This window comes from Dermacentor andersoni, chromosome 7, assembly GCF_023375885.2.
Source record: "Dermacentor andersoni chromosome 7, qqDerAnde1_hic_scaffold, whole genome shotgun sequence".
NCBI lineage: Eukaryota > Metazoa > Arthropoda > Arachnida > Ixodida > Ixodidae > Dermacentor > Dermacentor andersoni.
In genome coordinates this window covers 175294316-175312193 of record NC_092820.1, presented here as the reverse complement: position 1 = coordinate 175312193, position 17878 = coordinate 175294316, and the positions used below count along the sequence as shown (strand labels likewise).

The 17878-nt window shown below is 44.2% G+C and overlaps 1 protein-coding gene across 4 annotated transcripts in view; it reads right to left on the bottom strand.

The window, feature by feature from the left end:
• LOC126532996 (uncharacterized) overlaps nt 1-17878 on the bottom strand; it is a 671944-nt gene that overhangs the window by 346984 nt on the left and 307082 nt on the right. For all 4 annotated transcript variants that reach the window (XM_055071672.2, XM_055071674.2, XM_050180179.3 and 1 more), the window contains 2 exons: nt 7670-7833; nt 4041-4366 (listed from right to left, as the gene is read on the bottom strand). In XM_055071672.2, coding sequence (XP_054927647.2) covers nt 4041-4155 — 115 coding nt within the window. In that variant the 5' untranslated portion in view covers nt 4156-4366; nt 7670-7833. The remainder of the gene's footprint in view (nt 1-4040; nt 4367-7669; nt 7834-17878) is intronic.

The window sequence follows — 17878 nt, the reverse complement described above, 5'->3', positions numbered from 1 at the left end:
CCACAGGTTCAAGGAAGACGTTCTGGCAATATAACCAGAAAGAACAAGAGCTTCATCAGCAATCAAGTCCCAAGATAAGAATAAACTGAAAATGAGGTTTGTCAAGGAGGAAGTGGCCAGGAGCCGACAAAACGATGTCAAAGAAATTATAAAATGGTTGAAGCAAGAAGGAAGAAATGTTAAAAAAAAAGGGACTGCTTGCACCAGTTGGACACAGGAACAGCTTGAACATAAGACACCATTCGGAAGATGACCATGCATTTGCTGCTGACATCATAGCACTAAAACTGATGGGAATAGCAATTGAGTAGGAAGTGTTAAGGCGAAGTGCATGCTGCCATTTGACTGAATTCCTGGATTCTGCACACTGCATAAGCCAGTAATATTTCACCACTCTGTTTTGTTCTGACTTTTACGCGTAGTGATATCTCTGAAATACCTTCGAAGACTTTGCTCCTCCTGTCTGTCAATGCCACAACTAGCTGTTGTTTGTTCTTAAGTGAAAGTTCACCTTCTACAAAAAAAAAAAAAAGGCATTGTATACACTGGAGTTTGCAAACTTTCTTTTTTATGAGTTTGTCAAAACATGAAAACTGCTTTTTGCTACATCTTTAAATTATCACTCCTTTTATTTAGGTACACAAAGAGAACATATATATAGCTGCTGATATGCTTCATGGAAGTAAATGGAAAGAAGAAAAAAAAAAAAAAGCATCTTGATTAGGTGCACAGACAGAACGTAGATCATCATCATCAGCCTATTTTATGTCCACTGCAGGATGAAGGCGATGTCAAATTACCCCTGTCCTGCGCCAACCGATTCCAACTAGTGCTGGTGAATTTCCTAATTTCATCGCCCCACCTAGTTTTCTGCCGTCCCTGACTGCACTTCTCTTCTCTTGGCACCCATTTTGTAATCCTAATGGTCCACTGGTTATCTAACCCATGCATTACATCACCTGCCCAGCTCCATTTTTTTCTCTTAATGTCGACTAGAACATCAGCTATACCCGTTTGCTCTCTGATCCAAACCGCTCTCTTTCTTTCTCTTAACGCTATGCCTAACATTCTTTGTTCCATCGCTCTTTGTGCAGTCCTTAACTTGTTTTTGAGCTTCTTTGTCAGTCTCCAAGTTTCTGCCCCATATGTCAGCATCGGTAGAATGCATTGATTGTACACATTTCTTTTGAATGATAATGGTAAGCTTCCAGTCAGGATCTGACAATTTCTGCTGAATGCGCTCCAACCCATTTTTATTCTTCTATAAATTTCCTTCTCATGATCAGGGTTCCATGTGATTAATTGACATAGATAAACATACTCCTTCACAGACTCTATAAGCTGACTGGCAATCCTGAACTCTTGTTCCCTTGCCCGGCTCATTATCTTTGTCTTATGCATATCAATCTTCAACCCTACTCTTTCACTCTCTCTGTTAACGTCCTCAATCATTTGTTGTAACTCGTCCCCAGTGTTGCTGAACAGCGCAATGTCATCTGCAAACCAAAGGATGCCGAAATATTCACCGCTGACCTTCACTCCTACGCCTTCCAGGTTTAATAGATTGAACAGTTCTTACAAGAACATAGTGAATAGCCTTGGAGAGATTGTGTACCCTTGTCTGATCCCTTTCTTTATAGGTATCTTCCTACTTTTCTTGTGTAGAATTAAGGTAGCTGCGGAATCTCTGTAGATATTTTCCAAGATATTTATGTAAGCATCCTGTACTTCTTGATTATGTAATGCCTCTATGACTGCTGTTATCTCTATTGAATCAAATGTCTTCTTGTAATCAACAAAAGCCACATAGAGAGGCTGATTGGACTTTGCGGATTTCTTGATTACCTGATTGATGACATGGATGTGATCCATTGTAGAGTATCCCTTCCTGAAGCTAGCCTGTTCCCTTGGTTGACTGAAGCCCAGTGCTGCCCTTATTCTATTGGAAATTATCTTGGTGAATATTTTATATAATACTGAAAGTAAGATAATGGGCCTATATTTTTTCAATTCTTTAACGCTTTCCTTTTTGTGGATTAATATAATGTTGGCATTCTTCCAATTATCTGGGACCCTTCAAGTCGATAGAAAGCTCGTATACAGGGCCGCCAGTTTTTCAAGCATTATGTTGCCTGTATCTTTGATTAAATCGACTGTTATTTCATCTTCTCTTGCCGCTTTTCCCCGCTTCAGGTCTTGCAAGGCCTTTATAAGTTCATCGCTAGTTATAGGAGGAGCCTCCGTAACCTGTTCATTACTACTTCGATTGGAGGTATCGTGCCTGCTCTGGGTACTGTACAATATAAAATTTTTCTGCTGCTTTTACTATATCTTCGAGATTGCTGATGACATTACCCTGCTTATCTTTCAGTGCATACATCTTGGTTTGTCCTATGCAAGTTTCCTTCTCACTGATTTCATGCTGCATCCATATTTTTACAGCTTCCTCACTCTTTCTCACATTATAACTTCGAATATCTCTTATTTTCTCCTTGTTGATCAGTTCACTGTTCGACGAATTCTATCTGATCTCTTGAGTTGGACACTTTCATTCTTTGTTGTTTCTTTATTAGATCCTTCGTTACTTGGGAGAGCTTATCTACTGGTCGCCTTGGTGCCTTACCTTCCAGTTCAATTGCTGCTTCTGAAGCCAGCCTAGTTATGGTTTTATTCATTACCTCTATGTCATGTTCATATATCTGTTCTAAGGCTGCATATTTGGTTGCAAGTACCAGCCTGAATTTGTCTGCTTTTACTCTTGGTGCATCTAGGTTGGCCTGTTTCTTCCTGACCAATTTTACTCTCTTTCTCTTCAAGCTGAGGTGAATTCTAGACCTCACTAACCTATGATCACTGCATTTTACCCTACCAAACACTTACATAACACTTCTACATCCTGCACTATGCTGGGATCAGCAGAAAGTGTGAAATTTATCTCATTTCATGTTTCACCATTAAGGCTTTTCCAGGTCCACTTTCTGTTGCTATGCTTCCTGAAGAACGTGTTCATTATTCGCAGCTTATTCCTTTCTCACGAATTCTACCAGCATCTCTCCTCTAGCATTCCTAGAATCGACACCATGGTTGCCAATTGCTTGTTCACCAGTCTGCTTTTTCCCTACTTTTGCTTGAAGTTGCCCATTACTACAGTATATTGAGTTTGCACTTTTCTCATCGCTAATTCAACATCTTCATAAAACTTATCTATTTCATCATCATCATGATTGGAAGTTGGAACATAGGCTTGTACTTACAACTACTGCTACCATTTGATTAATGCTGTAGAATTCATCGATGTTGCCTGCTATGTCCTTATGGATTAACAATCCCACCTCGTATTGCTTCTTACCTGGGCGTCCTCAATAGCACAGGACATGGCCTTTAGTCAGCAATGTATAAGCCTCGCCAGTTCTTCTAACCTCACTAAGACCAATGATATCCTAAACAATGCCTGATAGTTCCTCAAGGAGTGCTGCTAAGCAAGCTTTACTCAACAGAGTTCAGGTGTTAAATGTTGCCAGGGTCAGTTTCCATTGGTGGCCTCTATGGGTCCAGACATTCTTAACACCCTCTTCTGCACTACAGGTCTGACCGGTGCCCTGGTCAGGTGCTCCACAGCTGCTGGAGACCAAGGACCATTGGTTGATCGAATGAGTAATTTGGGAGGGAGTGGCCAAACGCTGCAAGAGTGCTCGTAAGGGTCCTATTAGCTAAAGTACCACATACATCAAAACAAATGCCTGCAAAAACAGGTTACATTCAGCACTGCGGTGAATAGCTTAGGCTGCACAGTTAGTATAAAGTTTCTCAGTAAGGTTGAAGATGTCCTACATTCTGTACACTAACAATTGTTTGTGATAACACTTAAAGTGTTACTTCAGAAATGCACTATTAAAACTATATCCCTTCTATGACTTAACACTGCTTGCATGCCACCTGAAACAGATTAAAACACAAAACTTTTATGGACATTTGGATTAGTGTGCAATTACAAAAATGTATGCACAACATGGCTCAGAAGAAAAAAAAACTGCACACACCGTGGAATTTCAAGATCCTGCCCTGAATGTGTGCTGTCCTTGTCCTACTCTTTTGTCGTGTCCTTAACTCGATGCCCCCGTGTGTCTTCGAGATTTCTTTGGCACTAGTTCCCATAGGAGTCCTGTCTCGGCTCTGTCGTCCCGTATTATGGCTACCATAATGGCTTTGGCTACGTCTTCCCTGCAGTCTTGCACATCCAAAGAACGATGCTGGTTGCTTGTCAAAGCTGCTGCAGTGACAAGGCCAGCTGCAGGAGACGTTGTCGTGGCTGTTCCCGTTGCTAGCGCGTCTCCTCGAACGTGTCGAGGCCGGCAAGGGACGATGCCTGCAAGTGACGAGTCGAGTAACAATGGAATCAAGGTCATTCACACAGGTGTTACTCATGTGAGGCACGTGATGGCGCTTCGAGCCCCATCAATCAAGTGAATAACTCCTAGCATACAAAGAACAGAAATATGGTACATTAAAATGCTTTGATGGGAAATAGGTGCATTTTTGCCCTCTAAGCGTCAATTAATTTTCACTTTAAGAGACAGTCCGGTTTTTTAGAAAGTCCCAATTAGAAGGCCACGCCCCCCTTTTCCTTCATACATAGAGTCATATTTAAAAACATTAATTTTTCTAGGTGTGGTCTTAAACATGTGCCGAGTGGCTAAACTAGTCGAAGTGAATGAAAGTTAAAGGAAATTGCAAGAACCAACATCAAATTATGGGGTTCAGTGTCTCAAAGCAAAACACGGGCTACAAGGGGCACTGTACTGGGAGGCCTTTGATTCATTTCAATCACTTCAGATTAGCATGCACCTAAATCTAAGTACACAAGTATCTTTGCATTCTGAACACATCAAAATGCAGTTGTTGTGGCCAGGAATCAAGCTCAGCAGCAGAACACCATAGCCACAAAGTCACCAAAGCAAAGGAAAACAAAATACTCCAAGCCAGTAGCGGCTATGTGCACCAACAGGATGGGCACCAGTTATGCTGACAATCGGAACAAACCTGGAAGTGGTGACAATGCTGACAACAGTGATGATGACGATGGTAAATTAGATGTGGGTAGAAGTGGTCTGAGTGATAGATCAATTATTATTTAAATTAATTGACTGATACTTTATTGAAATTAATCATTAGTGGTATGATGAACAATATCAGATGTTAAAGGGACCCTGAAACGATTTTGACGATTTTCTACAAATGTACTGAGTTGTTAGAGTAGGTCCTTCTGATCATTAAAATGACGCATCTAAGTGCTCCGCGTAAAGTGTGTAATTTATTATAAGGTTTTAAAAGTGCCCATTGCTGCCGATCGCAGCACATTGCGCGGCGGAATTTTAAGCCGCCCCTACACATATGACGCAAATCACCCATATGACGTCAGTGGGGTGAGTTATCTGATTGACTGACCAGGGCGCGTGATAATTTTTCCAACTTTATGGTAAACAAATGATGTTCGTAATAGTTGTAATGTTAGTTAATTTGTTTTTATAGAAAGAAAGTAACTTAAGGGAATGCACAAGAACAATTTTTCAGTACACTTTAGCACTTCCGGCACACAGCAAGTGTCGTCTGCTTGTGTTACAACGTGCTCCGTCTTTGACGAGAGCTCCGCCGTCAGTGTCGGTCTGTCTTTTCGCAAGCGCTATAATTCGACTTTGTTGCGTTGTGGACTGCAAACGTAGCCACTGGCAATATGTCAAGGTGCGACATCGTGTCTCTCTGCAAGCCAGTAGACGAACGGACTGGCTGCAGCGCATCGGACTGCCGCTATCCAATCGGCGCCAGGATTTGCCCGATTGCGGCCGTCACTTTACACCGGAAGATAACTAACGCAAGCGTTTCGCGAGTCTGGTATTAGGGTAAACGCAAGCGCAAAGGGGACAGGGCCTGGCCATGTCCCCTTGCGTGTCGTTACATGGCATGAACAGAAGTGCAAATGTGAATGGTCTGCACGGTGCAGCCACCTGGTCGCATAGAGCTCAACCACACACAGTAGCAGTAACAAAGTGTATTCTTCTTTGCTGCTGGTGTAAATTTTTCGCAGGAGTGTAATCGTTAACACATTGCTTTTGTGAATGTTTAAAATGTTTTACACTTGGTTAGAGCAATATTAGCTCTTTCTTTAGCTGGTTAAGCTCTGCGCCAACGGGTGGCTGGACCGTGGAGACCGATCAAGCAGCTCACGTACGTCTAAGCTAAAGTTCCTTCATCAGCTTGAGTTCGTGCTTCCACCGTTCCGTCGAAACATTCCGCTAGTGTGTGGTTACCGAAATACCAGACACGTTCGGCGCTGCGACAGAATGCTCGCAACGCACGCACTTCGTTAGCTGTCGTTTGGGGTCATCGGCCAAGCGGCTAGCGGAGAGGTTTCACGCGGGCGGGCTCCAAAACAACCGGAAGTGGATGATGTGACGTCACATCGTGACGCAGAACCAGTGAAGGCGGAGCTTAGCCCCGATGGCTCGGCGAACGAGTTGAGGAGGAAAAGCATGGCTAGGGAGGAGGGTAACTTGTAATCACTTGTAGCTCCATTAATGCGTAACGCTTCACTTAAATTGTGGTGCGAATATTCTACTTAAGCTGTACCCTATGCGTCTACAAAATTTGTCCGAACCGTTTCAGGGGCCCTTTAAAGAATGCAAAACTAAACGCCCACTAGCTTGCTTTCAGTATTGTGTAAAATATTCACCAAAATGATTTCCAATAGAATCAGGGTAATACTTGACTTCAATCAACCAAGAGAACAACTAGGCTGGCTTCAATAAGGGAAATGCGTAGGGTAGATAACCGTTGGACCATTACAATTACAGAAGGGGTGCCAAGGGAAGGTAAGCATAGTCCTGAAGATGGCAGAAAATTAGGTGGAGTGATGAAATAAGGAAATTTGCAGGTGCAGGTTTGAATCAGCTAGCGCAAGACAGGGATAACTAAAGATTGCAGGGCCTTTGTCCTTCCAGTGGACATAAATATTGGCTGCTGATGATGATAAGGAGCAAAATCAGGCAGCCATCTGCACCAATGTCCACAGTTTACTTGCTCAAGAACAAGAAAGAAAATGACTGACTTGATTGCAAAGTTTTGACTAAGATGGTATCTGTTTGCGTCTCTCAGAACAAAAGCCACCCATGTGCGCTGCATTTTTGAGCCAGTGAAGAAAAAAATACACCGTCTGCAGCACTTGCTAGTAGTGTGTATGCGTGAAGCAAAGTGCCAGCGACATGTAAAAGCTTTTGTGTACCATTATAGGACTGAAATAAAATATTACAAACTTCTATGCCTTTGCAGCTGGACATGTAATTTATTGATGTATTTATTTATTGCCTCAAAGGCCATAAATTAAGGGGTATTATATGAGGTAGACTGAGTTTAATAAGCTTGATATGTCAACCCAGACAAAGTGATGTTCAAGCATTAAAGGCAACTGTCTATTTATAGCACTGTTCACTTTTGCTTCGATGTATGAGCAGCTAACTGATCAGTTTTATTTAGCTCACATATGTAAATCAACAAATCCAAGTGAATGATTAATTAATCAATTTAAAAGGTTCCCATTATTCGTGTTTAAATTTTTATTCATTGCCCAGCTTTCGTCAGAAGACATTGTGCAGAAGCAGTACACTAGTGCACTCACCTAGGTGAGGTCAGGTACACAGTTCTGTTCAGCCTAAACAGCGGCTGGCCATATGGACGAGTCAGTACGGCACACGAAGCCTCTGGCCGCGAGCAGTGTCGTCGCACCCTCCAGTTCGGTCGGCAAACACCGACACTGGGCGCGCGGCCATGCTCACAGGACACCTGCACAATGTGAAGAAACACAGCTGTGTCAGCCGGGACAAGGCGTTTACTGGATAAACCACATATTAACATAACATGGCGCAGCCTTTGTTGAAAGAAACAACACCCTTAAGAGAATGGATTCAACCTAGTCTTGGCTCTGCAACATTACAGCATATGGAACTTCCTGGAACGTTTAGAATTTTCTCAAAGCTGGGAACAAGTGTTTGCCTCACTCTCATGAGCTGTTAACCACTGTGGATGAAACAATAGGTGAAGCATTCCAAAGTTGGCTGCAATCATGCGAGCATCAACATACAGGGTGATCCAAAGGTAGAAGAAAACTTAAATATTCAATAAATAAAGAAGTGGAGAAAGCAGCATGATGTGCTTCTCACATAAGTGCTCAGAATGACATTGGATTTCTTAACAATGAGAAATTTTACTGGCTGTATAACCACATTTTTCACATATGATATATGCAACACTATACTAATGTGAGCTGTTATCTGCTGCTGCGTGAACTATTGACACAACTGAAGTACCACATGCAAGTGGCAAACGCAACTAATCTTGCACAAAAAATGTCATTATTCATAAACACAGAGTTAGCTTAACCAACTCTAGAGATAAAGCTCCCCATAACACCTGTGCATTAAAATCAGTAACCGCAAGGGCGCTGCCATGTTGCTACTCAATGCAGGTGCGTAGGCGCAAACGCCAAAATGCGATTCAGTTGAGACGCACAATCACCGCAATTCCAAGCCTTTCTCAGTATGCTCGTGCCTGCAAATGAATCTTTTCATGCACAGTAAACTTTATAGTCAAATTTTCTGAAAAATAAATGGAATGAACTTTCCACAGTGTCCATAAGTACATGATATATGTAAATGTTTGTTGTTGCATCAGATTTCGAATATTTTAGAGTTATGAAATTGAGAGGTAGCAACATGTGGCTGCCACTCTTTTCACCCGGCTTTTCCTCTAGAGTCAATACACTAAGCCTAAGTTAAAAAGATTACGTTTTTCTTTGCCTTTCTGTACAAAGTGCATCATGGTACTGTCTATATACTTTCAGAATTTTTAAAATGTGTGTTCTCTTGCTTTTGAGCAACCCTGTATATACACATATATTTCATGAATGCTGTAAATCACTGCAGAGGCTCTCAAAATTCACAGTTTCAGAATCTCAGAGGCCAATCTACACTATTCTGCATCCCACCTTTTCATGACTAATTGAGCAACAATAAATGCAGTAAGAACACATGCATATCCAAGAAAGAGAAAAGTCATGTGGCATATATTTTTCTTGTCGATTAAGAACTAATTTTCTGTGGAACCAAAGCAAAAATTAACATGTAGAAGTACTATGTTCAAAATGGGCATGTGAACATCGCTACATTGAATAAATGCAACAAACCGCAGGATCAAGATGTGACAGAACAATAAGAAAGCTAATACAGTTGCAGCAATGCTTTCCCTCGACAAAAGTGATCTTTCAGCATGAATTTCACTATGCTAGGTATCACCGGAGGCGGAACACTCAAGAAGCTCATTAAAATGCAATGTAAACTCATTCAACAAGGTGTCAGTTGTACAAAATCGTCCTTCTGTGCTAAACAGTAATCCAGAAAAGAAAAAAAAGTTTAATGCGACGTGCCTGGAATAGCATAGTTATTGTAGTCATGAGGATGACTTAGGGAAGCACTTCAAAATCTCTGCTGCACCCCCTCACACTACTATAAAATTTCACCTTTTGTTTTCACTTCCGAGTTTACTTACGTATCCAAGGAACAGAAACTAACCCTGATTTTCAAGCTGTATTTGTTGTAAGGAAACGGTGTTGTGAGAAACCAGACACAGTTATGGATATCAAAGATGCGCAGGCCACTAAGGAAACATTGGTTTCATATTTTAGCGTGCTTAGCTGACTCTACAGTGAACAAATGGAAATATTTTGATTGCACGAGCGCAACCGTGACATTCGAGATCACCACAGCCTCCAAGGTTACTGTTCACAGTTAAGAAAAGCGCGAACGGACAAGTACGAGTGAAGACCACAGGACTTGTCCTTGTCCCTTCACGCTTTTCACAATAATGAGTGCTCGCTAACTCCCGAAGTTTGCCATGCCATTTTAATCAAATAACTGCGCCCATGCGATCTCGCAGGCTCTGGCGCAATGCACCTATGTGCCTCCTTCACCTACAGCTGGTGCTAGTTTTTATGGCCCCTTGCAAAGGGCTTAAAGGGACACCAAAGACAAATACAAAGTCGATGTGGACTGTTTAAATTCCATTCCATAAACCTCGCAACGCTTGTTTCGTGCCAAGAAAACACCTAGGTTACAAGAAAATTGCATCTGAAGGGTCCGAATGCCTTTTTGGTATTTCAAATCTCCCGCCACCCAACCGGGGGAGTCACCACCCTTTGCTATCACCACCCTTTTCTGTCGTCAGTGAGCAAAACGGCGGCACCGAGCCTAGACAGACAATTCTGCTCAGTGGTTGATTCGGGCATCTCAGGCTTCATGGAAACCCTTGGGTTCAACGAGAGCAGGGGGAAAGTATACATGTCCGCAGTAGACATTTGTAAGCATCGGTTGGAAGATCGGTCGAAGAAGAGTAGGAAAACGACAAATAACAGAGGCGTGCAAAAACAAAGTTCACAATAGGGGTTCAGAAAGTTTGGTTATAAGAATTCATCCTGGTTTTTTTTTTCCCCTTTCCTCTTCTTTCTTCTTTAACATAGGTAGGACCAAGGAGAGAGAGAGAGCAAGGACAGGAAAGGCAGGGAGGTCAACCAGACGAGCACCCAGTTTGCTACCCTACACTGGAGGTGGGAGAAAGGGGAATAAAAAGGAAAAAGGAGAGAGTAAGCACTGAGCGCGAGTGGGAGGGACACTATACACAGAGACACTAGAAGTGGTCTCTTAAGCCAGTGTACTTCAAGTATTGTACTAGTGCATGAATCAAGGACCAAGGAGGATATATAAAACTACCCAAGAAGACCATAAGGATAAGGACCCAAGAAGGATATATAAAGGTTTATATATCCTCCTTGGGTAGGACATTAAGCAATATAATAACAAGAGCTTGGTGACGCAACCCACCACCCCGTTCCAAAGGGGATGCTCATAGCATCCATCCATCCAGGGATCCCTTGCTGCAGCTGCTTTTGGTGAAGTGGCATAGACCGTTCGGGCAACCCGCGACATCACATGGAAGTAGAATTCTTTGCTGCTTGCAGTTTGTATGAGTTTCGCGAGCCAGCAAAACCAGCGCAGCACTACGCGATAGCGAAACTACTGAAACAGGAAAGTGCAGGCGGCGCAGAGTCGAGCGAAAACGACATCTTTTGACTGCCGGCATAGTCATCAAGGGTAATGTCAATGAGTTCTTTTTTTTCTTCTAGAGATGAAATAGAACTGGGCAAGTAGGATTTGTAGGAGTTGAGGAGGACGTCGAGATGAAACACTTGGGAGGTTTATTTACATTATTTACAGTGAGAGTCAATTAACAGTCGTAGAGTTATTACGGGCCGGCAGCAACTCGGACGCTGCGGCCCGCGCAAGAAGCTCGAAAGAGAAGAATCAAGGAATGCTCTAGGAATGCTCTTGGAATGCTCTTTTAAGCCCTTCGGTGTCTCGAAGACACGTCACGTTCGGCCAATGGGAGAGCCCGCTCAGGTGACGCCATTTTCGGCCAATGGTAGGCGCCCGTGCGATGAAGTCACACCCGGCGAAGAGAGTCGCTGCTCGTGTGTTTGTCCAAGGGCTTTCTTCTCCCTGCGGTCTTGCCTTGCTGACTTGCAATGCGCCGTCACTATAGAGGGATGGGGGTGACGCCGCCAGGTTGTCACGGCGCATTACAGCCGTCTTGCTTCAGGACCCACTCTACCCGTAAGAGTGCCAGGCTCTCGCTTCACTTTCGGGAAGAGCCAAGTATTGAATAGCTCCACCGGCTGCACACGAAGGGGGGCCGCCAACTTGTTTGCACGTGCCGTGCCTCAGGAATGTGGTATCCGTGTTTCTGCGCTCCTTAATTAGCTGTGGTGCGATTTGATGTGGTCTGGGGAACTCGGAGTAGGCTCAGGAAACGGTCCTGTATCTAACAGATTTCATTTCTTCTTATTATTCAATACAAGGATGTTTTTGCAACGAATGGTCCAATACTAGTGACAGAATTTAACTGAGGAGTGCTTTCGTCATCGGGCAAGTACTTGAATGTCCCGGGGGAGTCTCTAATCATGTCCTGCATTTACCTCAATTTCTCAATTATTAAGGCTCTGTTCGCGATAATACTCACGCCTCAGATATTCTCGTGCATTAATCTATCACTTTAGCTTGACTTAATATTTGCCTTTAGTGTCCCTTTAACCCAGGGTGTCTATGAAGTTGACATTTCTAAATTCCCTGAGTTTTCCAGGTTTTACCTGAGTGCCCTTGCAAAATTCCCTATGTGACACAGATCTTTGTTTTATGTCATGACGGGCTGAACCATGCCGCCCAATTCTGTCACTCTAGTAAGAAAGTTAATAAAAAATAAACGACTTAAACCAGTTCGAATAGTAAGGAGTAGCGTTTATTTTATTCAGAATAGAAAACTGAAGGGAGGGGTTAGTAAAATGCACAGCGAATAAATTGTCCTTAAAAAAAATGGCAAAGCCCATTGCAACTTCAGTCGAATATTTTCAAATATGAGCTATTTTATCAACTGATAGCAAGCTCATCGGTATGAGGCCCGAACTTGGTCACAAGTGAGATTCTCTCTTAGCAGCTGGACAGTCAACCTCAACTGCCCTGACGTACTCTCAGCCTGCGCACAATGCGTCAGTGTTGCATTTCACTGCTTTAAAGAGTTTATTTTGGTTTGGATGAGGGATACCTGTATATCGGCGTCAGCCAACATTTTATTTATTTATTTTTTTTTTTGTGAGGTGAAACTCTTTCGAAGAAGCGACGGCACAGAATTCCTTTCCCGTTCATTTCTCAATGCGTCAGTTCTTTCTGTTCTCGTCCTCCTTCCGCCGCGTGTTCGTCCAACGGACAATTTTAATCATTCGCTTGGTCAGTCGTACAGTCAGCGTCCAATTTTTCGCACTGCCTAGGGGCCGCGAAAGCGTCTGAAAAATCGAGCAGTCCGACAAAATGAATGCATGTCTTTTACTGCCCTGGAGGGCTAAAATCGCACAGGCACGTCCGGAAAAGCTCTGAAGGCCTGCCAGTACTTAGGCATATCGGTGCTCCTATTGAGACAGGAGACGGCGGGTGCACGCGTGTCTAATTAAGGAATACAAACTTGTCCCGAGACGATTGCCCCTTTCCACGCTTGTTAAGCTTCACCGCAATACTTCGTGTATGCTTCACCGCTTGACATTGCTCCATTGAGGCGAAGCAAGCTGACTTTCGGGAACCGGCATTACGGAACACGCCGTGCTTTCCGAGCTTCGAAGCCAATCGCATGGTCCACAAAGGCGGAGTCGGTGCCATTGGTGACAGCGGCAAATTCCTTCAATGAAAAACACGGCTAGCCACCCTAACACGGCACAGAACGGCAAGAAGCTTAAGAGGAAGCTTTAGCTCGGGCCCAACTCCGACGCGGCCTATTCAAATACATGTAAAACGCAAGAACGTTTTTCTGAGATAACCTTTGGATCAATTTTAATGAAATTTGTTGCATTTCAGAGAGAAAATTAAATTCTAGTGACTGTTGGAAGCGGAATTTCGATTTATGTCCTGATCTTTCTTAAAAAAAATTTCAAATATTTGACCGTTTGAAAAAAATAGAAGCACGGAGTTTACAAATTCATAGTTCTGCATCAAGAACAGATATCGCGGTTCTGTAAACGGCATCCATTAGATAATTCAAAGCGGACAAATTCGATATGCCATTTTACATCTTACGTGAATTTGTTACGTTGGTTACAAAGGTTCTGCAAAAGCTGTATTTCCGTACTACTACATTTTTTTTTTATTTTCATATATAACGCATCAATTTTGTCCGCTTTAGATGTACTGTTAGATGCTATTCACAGCATTGTATTATAATTTTTCGTTGTTGAGTTACAAAGTTGTAAACTTGATAGTTTCGTTTTATGAAAATGTTCGATTTTTGCCAATTTTTAATAAAGAACTGACGGCCTAACTCGGAAATTCGAAACCAACAGTCACTAGATTTTAAGTTTTTAAATGCAACAAACGTCGTCAAATTTGGTGCAGTGGTTGCTGAGAAAAGCGGATTCTCCTTTTACATGTATTTGGACAGGAGCACCCGAGCTAAAGCTTCCTCTTAACAGCGAACGTCGAAGCAGCTAGGTCTAGCGTTGTTGCGGTACTGGCTACGGCTGCCAGCGGATCTGCGTGCGAGAGCGCCGGTTCGAGGCAGCGAAGTAATCAAAATGGCGGCTGTCGTAGCTTTGATTAACGCCGTTTGGGACATACCATCACTGCAATAAGTCCGGAAAACCTGACGGCGAAGGGTTTTCGCATATGAAATTTCAGACGTTCTTATACATTGACTATGGGGTACGTGGTAGTACAGCGAAGCCGTCTGAATTATCGGGCATCTCCCAAAAATCGGGCGTCCAGAAAATCGGGCGTTGACTGTGCACTGACAACTCCTCCAACCGACGAAACGGCGTCACAGACGATTCTTTACGATTCCTCTATGTTACTCGAGTCAGTATTAGCGCGACTTTCGTTCCTTTTCAATAATATTGCAGTTAGTTTTCCCTGATAGAGGCACAAATTGACTTTTTCCCTGAGAACTATTCAAAATCCCTGAAAATTCCCGGTATTCCCGGTAGGTAGACACCCTGTAATAACCCTACAGCTTAAAGTAACGGCAAAGTAAATATACTTGGTAGCGAAGCTTCCACAGAAGCCTATACGTTCAAAACAGGGCGGTTCACCGGCGGTTCATGGGGCTTACTGCCATCTGTCTGAGGAGGAAAAACTGCCGACGGAATAAAAAATAATGTGACGCCATATTCGTTAAAAACAGAAGTGACGTCATTTTGTTCTCAAGCGTCCGAAATTTGTTGTGGTGGCATGCCGTTACAGCTGTGTATTCAAATTCCCTGGCATTCGACTTGATGGGCGTCCCAAGCTTTCAGCACCGAAAACGATGCAGTAAAAGGTCAGCCGCACGGGTGTCGAAATCGCACCCCTGCACAGAACATACTTTTTTTGGAGGCCGACGAGAGCTTTGGGCGTAGAGTGCAGGTCCCATCGCTGGACGCCAAGCCCGTCGGCCAGCGCAGTCGCACGAAAGCAGCTAAATTGAACAATTATCTGGCGGTGGTAACTCACTGCTTTTGACTGAACAGATTGGGAAAGGATCAAACTACCTGCGCCATCAAATTTACACAAACGTCGACAAGCAAAGCAACACAACGTCTGGGCGGGGAGTATTGTAAGAGGTGAACTTTATGAGCGCGCCTTTCTGCACACTTCAAGAGATGCATTGCATTGCAAGTGATAGCGGCATTATGGCGGGCGCTGAAAAAGATATTGACAATGACAAAGTCAAACTGAGCTGTCTTGTCTTTTCTCGTCACGCGCATTTAAAATTGAAGATGAATTTTATTTTCCTTGAATTAATCTTACTGTGTCTCGTTCTAATTACAAACGCCTTTGTTCTTTCCCAATGTATGTTCCCTCCTCAAATAGTCGCGGTTCAATCGCTGCTCCCATAACAACCCTTGCTGATGTGGGTGACAATTTGTTCCGAAGTACTTTTCGCCCGAAGCTTCGCGACCTACTTGGATCTACCTTGGCAACGGGGCGGACTTTTTAGAAGCATTGGGGTGTGGGGACAGTGAAAGAAAAATAGACCTTAAGCAGGTAGAAATAAACGAACGGAGGTTATCTGATTGGTGGCTAAAATCAAGGCAAGAGTCAAACTTCCCGCACTAAGTATAAGATATATTACTATTATAGTCACGGCTAGGTGGCGCGTGCAGCCGCCGGATTTTTAAATGGTCCGTCCGCCCGTCCGTCCGATACCATGTTTTACTGTCACTGCCTTGCCCCATAGAGTTTCCTACAAAAATGACTAGAGAGAACTCTGGCGCTGCAATTGTTGAGCCACTATGGGAATGATGGAAAGTACATGGATTTAAAGACTGATCTTCGTGCTTCTCAATTCAGACGTTCTTGTGGATTCATTTATTACGCTTTGTACGCCTTCATTGTCGTAAATTTCAGAGCAATCTATACTTTTCCAAGTGCAGAAGATGCTGCGAACACGCACAACTGTTACTAATTGCAACGTTTCAGAGTGTCGAGGTGACTGTGTCGAAACGCGCCAAGCGTCTCGAGGCACTGGCTCGCCCGCGATAAATACACAAGGGCGTTAAATGTCGCTTGTCGATGCATGCGTCCGTGGCGTGATGGTTTCAATGTCGGGCGTCCGAGCTAGAGGTCCTGTGCTCGAATCTGGCCGTCGGACAATTTCAATAATGTTTATTTAAATATTTATTACGTAGTACATTGTTCAAAATGGAGAGCTTACAAAGCCGCCTGAAGGACGCAGTTTAGGCGAGCCCGTGCACTTGCCATGATTCTCATGCTGGCTGAACCCACTGCAGCTCCCCCGTGACGCCAGAGTTCCCCCTGGTAATCATTGTACGAAACTCCATCCATGTCTATTTCCACGGTTCATGCGGCTGATCTAATGACGGCCAACAATGGATTCGAAACCAAATTCGAAACGAAGTAGGCAGCAGGCTGTTCTTCGAGAAGCTTCCGAAAAAAACCTACACGTGAAAATCGGAGCGACCGGGCGGCAACACGCGCTAAAAAGCGAGTGCCGGTTAATTCCGAGAAAACACGGTAAACCGCGCGCCTAGTCAGCTCGTCTTCCTTCTTTCGGGCGACCGTGGAACTGCGGCTGAGCGACAGCGCGCCGGCGTCGTCGTTGACAGCGTCGCGTAACCAATGACGTAACACCGCAACAGCGACCCACAAGAGAGGCTCGCCCAAGCGAAGGGCGTAGAGACGGCGCGGGGGCAGGGTTGAGCCGCCGAGAGCGAGTTTGCCTCGTTTCCCCGTGTCCGGCGGGGGCGCCAACGGCGAGGGAAACAAGACGAACGACCTCGTCTCTCTCAGCTAGCGGCTCCACGAGCCGAGAGCAACGCCGCGTTTTCGGCATTTCCACTTTGAAAAAGGGCAAGGTCGCACAAAAAAGGTGAGTTAAAAATGTATCGATGCAGCTCCATCGAAATCGCAGGCTGCGTTGTGGTTGAGCCCGGTGACGACGCCGGCGCGGTAAGCTTCAAACTGGATGTGAAGACGGCAAGTGAACGGTGAACGGTTACCGAATGAAACGAGTACGTACCACTGACACTTTAATAATTGCCGCTTCCTCAAACGCGCATGCGCAGTCGGCGCTGTGGGTAACGGTAAAACGGTGCTAACATAATCAACAGGAAATCGATAAAATAAATCAATAAAAAAACCAGCACAAGGTTGCAGATCCGGTACCCAGCGCGGTGGTGGCACTCCGACGTTAGCTGAGTGGGGGGGGGGGGGGGGAGAAAAAAGAAGAGAGGGAAACACGCCCGCGAGTTTCATAAAATTCCAGGGCAACATACCGCAACGACACGATTAGTGCCCGGAGTTCTTACCAATAACTCAATCGAGCTATCAATCAATCAATCAATCGCGTCATGCATGCAGTGACCCCACCTCAAAACAGAATAGGCCTCTGGAAGGAAGGGAGGGGAGAGTTCACAAAGATGCAGCAGTACGTCATTCGCAGTACCGCGGGTGATCGCACAAACAGACATTTGTGACAAAAGAGATTTCATTCAGCTTATAGTCGAAACTGAATTATCTCCGCGAAATGTCAAGAGTAGGCCGACAGTCATCGCAGTGACCGGCGACCACACCAGCAGAGCGCATAGAAAGGAAAACTGCATTCAGCCTTCGAGTATCAGTCGGAATGCGATACGAGCTCCACTGGTAGACGCCACCGGCAAGAAGTCATGAGCCAAAGTGCATGCAGCCCTGACCGGCACTGTAGAAGCAAACGTGGTGCACGATAAAACAGGCGCCGAGTGAAT